The following is a 10,452-nucleotide window of genomic DNA, read 5'->3' as shown; positions in this document are numbered from 1 at the left end:
TCAATTAAAGATAGAATGATATAAGACATAAGATTTACTATTTCGTTAAACTGAAAAAAACAACAACTAAGGAATAACAAGAGCAATTCATTGCCATAAGGTAGCTCTGGACTGAGACAACAATCGAGTTCTAAGTACTGAGCAAACAGAATAGAAACTGCGTTATGTTTATCAATTTTAATAAATAAGTGACGTAATACATTCTTACTAAGTTACTAGATTTTCCAATAATTCGGTATACATACAGTGCAGTTCATAACATACACCCACAGACAAATTCCGTGGAACATATACTTATTAAAATGTCCTATAAGCTTGTTTTATGAGTATGTTTGCTCATTTTATAAAATTACGTGAATATCTCTACAGTACAATAAGGAGAGAGGAAAAAAAGGAAACATACCTCCGCGAGAACACGTAGTATTTGGTTTCTGTGCTTTCCATGATTCGAGCACCAGTGATTATAAAGGACGAAAGTGAATTTCCAGCTTTTTCGGAAGTAACACGAAAATGTACCACTTGGTCTTGTTGACGGCTTTACACGACTGACCTTGTGCAAGATAAGTCGACTGTATACGTGCTTGAACCACAAGATTAGAATAATGATAAGCGTAAAGCTAAATATAACTACAAAATTCATTATTGTTCATGAGCTAACATGACACAGCGCTAACGATTGGTAAAGTGAAAATTATTGGGAAAGGACTATGAAATTTAAGATGAAAACAAAAAGCAACATATAAGTAAAATTGCGAGTGGGTAGACGGAAGATATGTCAAACGTGAATTTAGGCGCAGGTGAAGGATATTGGCCTTAATTGGCTGTAGCATATTATTGGATAGAAATTGGATAAAATCTGAAATTTGTAACGAGCAGTATCATACGCAAAGCAGGCCACCTGAAAAAGCATTTAATGTAACACTGAACTAGTCGTTTGGCAAAATAAACGTTGAGTATCACGTGCGTCATGGCTGCATGTCAATGCCCGCTGAAAAATCTGATGAGATCTGAAGAGTCTCTCCAGAGTCTGATGATTAAGATCAACATGATTAAGAGGTTCATCGGGAAACTCGAGACGAACGGAAGAAGGGAATTCAAGCTTAAACAAGTGGAAAAGGTGGCTCTTGAATCAGAAGATACACATATAGAGGCAAATGAAAGTAATTCCACAATGAAATATGAAATTTTAAGAGAACCCAACAGGAAATACAAAACAAGGTACAAGAGTTGAAGATAGAGAAAAGGAATGATCCTATCTCAGAAAATTAAACATAAAATGGACAATGTCTGCCTAAAACGGGTTGGCACAGTGATATGTAAAATTAAGGGAATGAAATATTCCATCATAGAAGGCTTGCCACATAAGAAAAGATAAAAGATACGTACTCAGTAAAACTTTTATGTTTTACGGCGGTTACTATGTAAGCCAATACTTCAAAACCAGGTCCACAGTATACGCACGATATATCGGTCATGCCAGAAGCACAAATCAACATCGATATTAAAAACACTGGAATGATATCAAATACAGGGCACCCAGATTCGTAAATCAAGTTCCATACACTACAAAACATAGAATATGAATACATGAAAAAGGAGCAAACACTTCAGACATGACAGAAAAGAAGAGAGAGAGAGAGAGAGAGAGAGAGAAGAGAGAGAGAGAGAGAGAGAGAGAGAGAGAGCTTATCTGCGGTAGCACTGACCGAAGGTATAGAGCTTTCCTGGGGACCATTGTCACTTTTGCATATTGTATCTAATCTATTTGTATCTAATCTATTTGTTATCTTTAACACTACACCAGAACTTACGTCTTCGCATAAACAACATTCTACGGCACATTGTAGGGTTTCCGACGTAGGAAGTCAACTTCTTGCCCTAAAAATAAAATACTATACCGTGTCGTCGTTATTTCATTGCTTTAGACAATTACGCGCAGTACAATCACTTAACAGCTGTCCGAGACACACGCGCACGGTCGGTCCACTGGGCTACTGAGCGCTCTGCTATATGCTAACAAGTACATATTATGCCGAGTGAACAGAGACGATGCAATTCTGGAACAAAAATTTTTTCTTGTGGTACACTTGTAGCGATAAAAATGTGTATGTAGGTTTGATGAACCACTATTCGTACAGAATTCACTATCATGTCCTTCAGTTTAAGCAGGTGGTCACACAGCTGCGAGATCGGGATTTAACGAGTTTCTACCACATTTGCCATTAAATCGTCTATAATTTATAGACAATTTTTATACCTTCGAGTCGTTTTAGGAGTTTCATCCCACGCTGCCAATTGTGTATTGGAAGTGACGGCGTTTGTACTAATCTGTGCCCATAGGAGCAATATATGTAATCTAAGGTTTGATCCAACGCTCTAATACATCCATTGTAAATCCCCTAAGGGTATTTGGACTTAAAGATACTACAAGATCAATAGAAAGAGTGCAAAATATCATCATAACTTGTAATAAGACATATATTTGCATAACTTCATTTGCAATTATTGAAGATAGAAAGAAAAGAAGTATAATACACTGCTGCGACTCCAGCCAATGTTTGTTTGTTTGTTTGTTTTCGTCCTCACGTCGCTTCGTCCAGAGCTTTGTAGCTTCCGAGGAAACTCAAGTTAAACCCTCTTTTTTTTTTTTTTTTTTTTTTTTTTTTTTATCTTTCTTAAGATAATCGCTATCTCCTTTTACGTTGACCATGAGGCTCTCTCTCTCATATAATATACATACATACATACATACATACATACATATACATACGTACGTACGTACGTAGTATGATGTATGTCTGTATGTATGATGTATGTATGTATTATGTATGTATGATGTATGTATGTATGTTTATGTATGTAGGTAGTATTTATTGTATGTATGTATGTATGTATGTATGTATATATATATATATATCTATATATATATATATAGATATATATATATATATATATATATATATTTGTGTGTGTGTGTGTGTGTGCGCGCGCGCGCGCGCGCAACTCTGCACTTTCATATTTGCCAAATAATCTTCTCCCTATATTAGCAATATATCATTGTTTTTCTTCTTTACAAATAAAAGTACTCCCACTTCACACTACTTGCTTTGTACTTTAAAATACACTACACAGTCCTGTAATATTTTAATTAATAATAGAGATTTTTAAAGAGAACTGGCAAGGCACCTCAAAATCTGTGCCACGTTTAAGAACAAAAGCAATGTTTACGTCGTTACCTTGTGTAAGATGTTACGAAATGTTTTAATTTAAAAAGAAAATCTGACAACGATTATTTTAGCATTGTTTAGGTCCGTAGTGTTTTCAAATACTAAATAAATTAATTGAGAAAGTTTTATTTGCCTGGCCAGTTCCTACCCTTGCCCTGGTCCAAAAGGTTTGGAAATAATATAACACCTGTGATAGCGTTGCAAGAGATTGTGCGTTGTAGCAATGTTGCCCGATACCTGTGCTACGTCACACAAGCTTTTGGTCTGAAGTATCGGCGGCATTCAGCCATCAAAATTAATTTAAACGGTTCTGATAGTATCAAAGCAATCAAGCTTTACACCAGAATAAATCTGAAAAATATCGATTGCACTACGTAGCTGACGGGCGTTGGTTTCTAACAACAACCGCGGAACCGCGCTCGACAAAACTAATATCATATAAAAGTTGAATACGGAAACTAAAATTGGGAATAACTGAATAAGACACAAAAATGTTAGTTAGGCATTTCTAAAGCGCATTTAGGCCCAAAGACGAGGTAACCCCGAACGTTTCGCAAAGAAATTACAAACATAGATATAGAGGGGACTCAATATCTGTTTTCCACTGTAAGGCTAGGAGTACACCGGCCACTGTGGCGCCACAGAGTACCGTTGTTGTGGCTTCCCATGGGTTTCCATGGTTTATAAGCTGTGGCGGGGATCAGCGACAGCTTGCCACAGTCGCCACATCGCCACACACCGACGCCACAGAGGGGCATGTACTCCTGACCTAAGGGATATGGTATACGACAAATTAGCCAAAATACGACATAGAAAAGGGTTTTCCTACTCAGCGCGGATAACAAATAGCCTTAAATATGCCATAAACCCTGACATTCCTCCTAATAATGCATAAAAACCTCTCCGCCACAGCACACATGGAAAGCATCACAGATAAAGCGCCTTTTATTTCTCAAGGGCGCAGGGTACCTATCCTCTTTTGACCAGGCGGAAATCATAGCCTCTATCCCATGCCAACGGAGGATGTACCCATTCTACTGCCACTCCTTCGGCATCTCCGACAACTACTTCGTCTTCATGGAGATGCCCTTCGTCTTCAACATCAAGAAGTTCCTCTTCAACAACTACTTCTCGAAACAAATGTTTGGCGCTCTCGGTCTGTTCCCGAACGAAAAGGTATCTCTTGCCCTTGTACGAAAGAAAAAGGACCCTCCTCAACATGCATCTCCTGCAATTAGGGTTTTTATAGCTCCTTTGTATAATGTGCATTCTGTACTCTCCTTGAGTATGTTAACATATATAATTCAAGCCTTACGTGTGAAGGACCATTTCCTTCTTTTGAACCTAACCTGAGAAAACGCTTAAGCTTCTTTAGACCTGAAATGAATATTGTGATCAGACATACAAGTGAAGCATATAGGCTATTTGAACCTAGAACAAATTGTAAGTCAGGTGAGAGAGCATTTGAACATTGAGCACCAAGACTACACAACAAAATACCGCCGGAAATGAAGATCATACAAGAAGAAAGCAAACTTTAAAAAGAACCCAAGAAACTATTTTGCAGGAGCTACGATACTAATGAGAAAACACTAAAAACAATTATTATGAAGTAAAATATAAGATGCAACTTATTCTAACATCGTAAAGGGCCGCCAGAGAGGGAATCAATCTTGTGGAGGGCTGTGCATTAACTCGCTGGCGAAATGAGGTAGTCTCGTCAGAAAGAAGCAGAGTTTTTGGCGTAGTTTTGAAAATTATTTTCGGGAGTAGATTATGGACCGAATTTGGGGGATTAGAACAATGCAATGCTGTCTGCAATAACCTCACTCTTATTAACACTGGTTTTTGCTGTGCCTTTCTTTCAGACAAAATTCCGAATCGTCAGACGCGACACGTACTGGGGAACTCCTCAAGACAACATACAAAGCGGACGTCTTCCTGACCTTCCATGGCACGAACGCCTACGAAAAAGACAAGACAGCTGGTTGTCGACCTCTGTGGCATCAGTAACGCTGAAGTGGGTAGAATGCCGAATATGGGAAGGGTTTATTGCACTTTGGGGCTTGTCAGCTGGTGTGGGGCTATGAAAGGTTAGTCTAAGTCAGCATAGATTACGAAAGGTGGCAAGTTGGCAACAATGTCTAGGCGTAGTTACGCTCCGCAAAATGGAGTTCCTAATGACTGATGTCGGATAATTTCGTGGCGAGCCGCTTAAACAGCCGGACATTTCCCAATTACTTCTTTCTCATCTTCTTCGCAGGGATTCTACTGTTTTTGCAATTTATAAGTACGTTTTTATCTGGGGGGGGAGGTGAAACGTTGGCCATAAAATCTTTTCCCGAACACATCTCGGAGGCAGTGATCAAAATGTGTGTGTGTGTGTGTGTGTGTGTGTGTGTGTGAGTGTGAGAGAGAGAGAGAGAGAGAGAGAGAGAGAGAGAGAGAGAGAGAGAGAGAGAGAGAGAGCATTTTCGAACTTTAATATTCGGTAAAGAAAATAGAACGAGTGATGTGATGTCGGAATCAGGATAGACAATAACATACCTGTCAGAATCAACCAAGCTAGGGCACGAGGTCTAAGTCTGGATGTCTCATTTTACTGTGAATTATTCAGTAATATTTCAATAACAGAGTTCCGTTCACATCACAGCTGACAGTTATTCATCATTATCTACTGGGTCTTATCAACTTTCGAAAGTATCCTGAATAGGAATTGATGGATGATCATCAATGCAGTTTTGTTCTTTTAAATCTAGGTCTTCGTAAAAGTGGGCTTTCAGTGAAGGGCTGTTTCTCTCATTCTTATCAAGAACACCTATGGTCCACTCATCACTATTATCACTTCCTATACTAAGAACACAAACTAATGATTTTAGTTCTAGTCACCTCAAAACCAGGAGGTCTAGAAGATTACAAGAACGAAACCATCGACATGGCGAAAGTGACTCGATATCCGACCAATGATAAAGAAGGCTTGGCACCGCCAGCCAATAGGAGATCAGCATGGGGCAGACCATGGCCACGGGCAGGCCCCCGGCTGACGACCCCAAATATAAGGAGGACTGACACCACCCTCACGTCTACGGACTGCTCTGTGAGCAAGAGCCCGTGCTGGAATAAGGCTAGCATAATCTCCAACAACAATGACTTTGATGACTATGATATCAATTTATCTGTATAAGCCAAATATACATCTTGACCCTATATTTGATAATGACCCCCATGTGCGCTCTACTAGCCTGTTTAAGTAGTAAGGAAAAAGCGGCTATTCGAAAAACAGAGAATAGAGAAGTCTCTCTGTGTAACTCTGCTGAGGTAGCCGTTATGTTTAATAAAGTATGCTTGAGAGAGGGCCTGCTTCCTAAGTACAACGACAACAACAACAACAATAATAATAATTACAATAGATGGAAATAACATCTCTCCCATATGTAGGAAGTGCAATAAGAAAAATGAAACCATAAACCACATAGCAAGCGAATGTCCGGCACTTGCACAGAACCAGTACAAAAGGAGGCATGATTCAGTAGAAAAAGCCCTCCACTGGAGCCTGAGCAAGAAACACCAGCTACCTTGCAGTAATAAGTGGTACGAACACCAACCTAAAGGAGTGATAGAAAACGATCAGGCAAAGATCCTCTAGGACTATGGTATCAGAACAGATAGGGTGATACATGCAAATATACCAGACGTGACGTTGATAGACAAAATCAAGAAGAAAGTATCACTCATAGATGTCGCAATTCCATGGGACACCAGAGTTGAAGAGAAAGAGAATGAAAAAATGGATAAGTATCAAGACCTGAAACTAGAAATAAGATGGATATGGGATATGCCAGTGGAAATTGTACCCATAATCATAGGAACACAACACGGAAATGCTTCCTTTCAAGACGAAACATTGCCGCTTTGATAGTTTGTTCCAAATAGTGAGTTATGTATTTTATAAACAAATGTATCAGCATTTCCTTCGTAAACTGTCTCATATGACTACGTGATTAGATACTTGTGGAATCTAGGACAAACATGGAAATTGTATTGTTTCTCATGACCTCAAAAGTCATGTGTGTACGTTAGTTCGTACGAATGTCACTTTTCTTCAATTCTAAATGTAACTTATGTTCTCAGTTCCCCTTGAGCGATCATTGCCTCAAGAGTCAAGGCCTTCAAGAGCTCAAACTTCTGAGATGAGTCTCGACTCTGTACATAGATAGTTCAATATAAGTCTATTTTGTACCTTGGACTTTTTGAGAACCACGAGGGAGACATGATATGAATGAAGATGAAGGCTACATTCCCCTATGATGAGATGACCAGGGAGAGAGAGAGAGAGAATATGGACGCAAACGTCTGATTACACACCGCCATTAACCCTTGTGAATCAAAATTAATCAACGGCTGACCGTTTTCAAAAGCCATAAAACATACACGACCAGTGTGGAATTAGTAGAAAGGTATGTCCGAAATCTACTTCGATCTTCCCAGAATTAACTACAAGTACAACGGGGAAAAAATATTCATACGCCTACGGAGTGGAGTTACTCCTGCAGAGTAAGTCCATGCATTCATGTATCAGCAGTGACAAAGAATTTCAAACAAGGAATCATTCTTGAGACAGAATTATTATATCGAAATAGATACATACCGTATTATAAGTAAAATGCAGGACTCTGGATCCTGGCAAAGCAAAACACCGCATTAGCTATCTATCTCAAAGAAATATCCTTCCTTCAAAGAGATTTGAACTGATACCCTAACACCCATTCCTATTTCTGTCGTTAATCATTAGGTACCTGGATATACTGAGCTAGACTAATGAGGCACACAGCCATTAACAGTAACGGGAGGCCGAAATACCTTCAACAGAATCAACACTTACTAGGCGTTCTGACGTTCCAGTAGTTTTTAAAATGATAAAGCAGTCCACGGAGATATCAGGAGGCACCGTTATCAACGAAGAACATTTTGCCCTATCCAGATCCATTGACGACATTTTACAAACTCATTCACTATCTAACCATCAACCAGTGACCAGCTCACAAACTGGAACGCGACTCCAACTAACCAAACCTTACCAAGGTTACTTCTGGCAACCCTCGCTGTAATGGAGAAACGACAGTTCACCGTCGGCGTCGGGGTAGCCACTTTCCATCGAGAACTAAATGGGGTTTTAGACCACACTACTGCATACAACGCAAACCCTGTCGATTCTTACTGGAATGCTATAAATGACATTCCCCATTTTATCATTAATTATATTAAAAGACACAAGACGTCTTTATGAGGCCCCATTGTTTCAAGAGAAATTATTATAATTTGTTCTAATTAAGAGAATTTTATTTCTCGCAGTTCTATTTTGGTCCGAGACAATGGTCTGTGTTTCATATCGTGATTCATACATCCTTTTATGTATACGTGCAGTGTAACACTCGAACTAATGAAGTTTTCCTCGGGGAAATAAATTGGCAAGAATACGCCATTAGTTTACAATAATGTCCTTCACCAATGCTAAAAGCTGAAAAGAACAGAAAATTGACCTAGTTGGTTACACCTGTGTCATACACAAATGCCAGTTACTAATCTTGAAAGTATATGTTTCATATATATTTTCGATAGTAAAACAGCAAGACTTACACACTTATCCATACACCTAAGTTCAATGAAACGAAGCAAGAATTTTTCGTAAGACTTGAATGACGCAGTGAATGGCGAGTTGTTGACAGAGGTTAAGCAATTGCTTCCATGACGGTGTACGTATGAAACGAAAATACTCTAATGGCGAAATACAGGTATCCAGTGTTCGTGCCGGGAACAATTTGATATAAAACAATAGGGAAACTAATTACGTTTTCCGCAACTGTAAAAACTAATTAGTCGCATGAATTTAAATGACAATGCTTCAGCAGCGTTTCGGTAAACCTCATTGTGTAATGGAATGGAATATAGATTTTAGGCCAAAGGCCAAACACTGGGACCTATGTGGTCATTCAGCGCTGGAAATGAAACTGAGAGTAAGAAAGACTGAAAGGTGTAACAGGAGGAGAATCCAGTTGCTTTACGATAGAATTGTTAGGAGCTGTTGGATAGCAAGTTGCAAGTAAGATAATATGAATGGAGGTACTACAGTAAAAGGATTGGAAGGGGTTGCAGCTAGGGGCCGAAGGGACGCTGCAAAGAACCTTTGGTGATGCCTACAGTGCACCCCATGAGGTGCACTGACGGCATGGACTAGCAACCTCATCCCGAAAGACATGCCAAGAACAAATAGGCTGACTTCTGGATCCAACCCCGTCCCTCCTCTCTCAACACGCTGCTAGATGTTCTTACTTAGGATTCCATCTCCCGAAGGTGAGAGTGGTGGACTATCCACGCCTCTCCCGCTGGAGGAACCTTGGTTTCCCATTGTGGGATCTAGGATGGTCCTAGACAAGGTCTAGAGAGAGCTATACTCGAAGGGAGCTACCAAAATGGCATCACAAAGTTGACGCTTCTCATGTTTCTACTTTTTTAGCTTAATTCCCGCCCTTTACAAAACTCGACTATTTGTGGTTCTAGTAACAACTCAATTCAAAACCCACTTTTACTTGAAAATTCAACTAAAATACCATAATTTACAACTTTCTCGTTCACAAAACTCAACTTCAAATCACAAAATTCGTCTATTAAAATATTTCTTTTAACGGCCAAGACGGAGAGGATGAGCAAGATAGGTCCATGCATCATGAATTGCTCCTTGTAACCGTATACGCACAAAGAAACTAAAATTACACCATTAACATCATCAGTTAAAAGGATTTCCCCTTAATTCAAAATGCTGAAGGCTCTAATTCACGAGATCTTAGAATCTGAAGGCCTTTCCCTGGGTGAGCAGTCCGTGTGCAACAATTGTCAACAGAATTCTTCCAAAGCTAATCAGTTTCTTTTGATTTCAGAAACATTTCCCTGTTAAATGATTAGTATATTCATTATTCAGTTCTGGATGGCATTTTATATAATCCTTACAGTCTAAAAGGCTCCTTAAATCTGTGACATGGACTAGGGATCAAACTGAGATGATGATGATAATCTTTTCTTTCGATTTGTCCATCTTCATTGCTTATTTATCAGCTGCCTTACTATCCATTCCAGGCAAGCAAGAAAATCTACTTTCTCATACAGTCAGTTTCAACCACCATCTATTATAGACCCCAGTTCCCTTCCATTCGTTTGGTCACTTTCTTTC

General features: G+C 39.2%; 1 protein-coding gene across 5 annotated transcripts in view; it reads right to left on the bottom strand.

Moving 5' to 3' along the window:
- Nucleotides 1–8,264, bottom strand: part of LOC135205652 (protein Star-like) — a 69,253-nt gene extending 60,989 nt beyond the window's left edge. Inside the window, exon 1 of one of the 5 annotated variants that reach the window (XM_064236482.1) lies at nucleotides 8,110–8,264. Coding sequence is in view for 1 of the 5 variants with exons in the window: in XM_064236478.1 (XP_064092548.1) it covers nucleotides 1,812–1,842 (31 nt within the window). In the remaining 4 variants the exon portion in view is untranslated. Of the gene's footprint in view, nucleotides 1–403; nucleotides 1,293–1,386; nucleotides 1,588–1,811; nucleotides 2,013–8,109 lie in introns of those variants that run through there. The other 4 variants (XM_064236480.1, XM_064236478.1, XM_064236483.1 and 1 more) reach the window with 4 other exon arrangements.
- Nucleotides 8,265–10,452: the final 2,188 nt, after the last annotated feature.

This window comes from Macrobrachium nipponense, chromosome 24, assembly GCF_015104395.2.
Source record: "Macrobrachium nipponense isolate FS-2020 chromosome 24, ASM1510439v2, whole genome shotgun sequence".
In the NCBI taxonomy this organism is placed as follows: domain Eukaryota; kingdom Metazoa; phylum Arthropoda; class Malacostraca; order Decapoda; family Palaemonidae; genus Macrobrachium; species Macrobrachium nipponense.
Note: the sequence above shows the minus strand (reverse complement) of the source record. Positions and strands in the feature narration are given on the sequence as shown.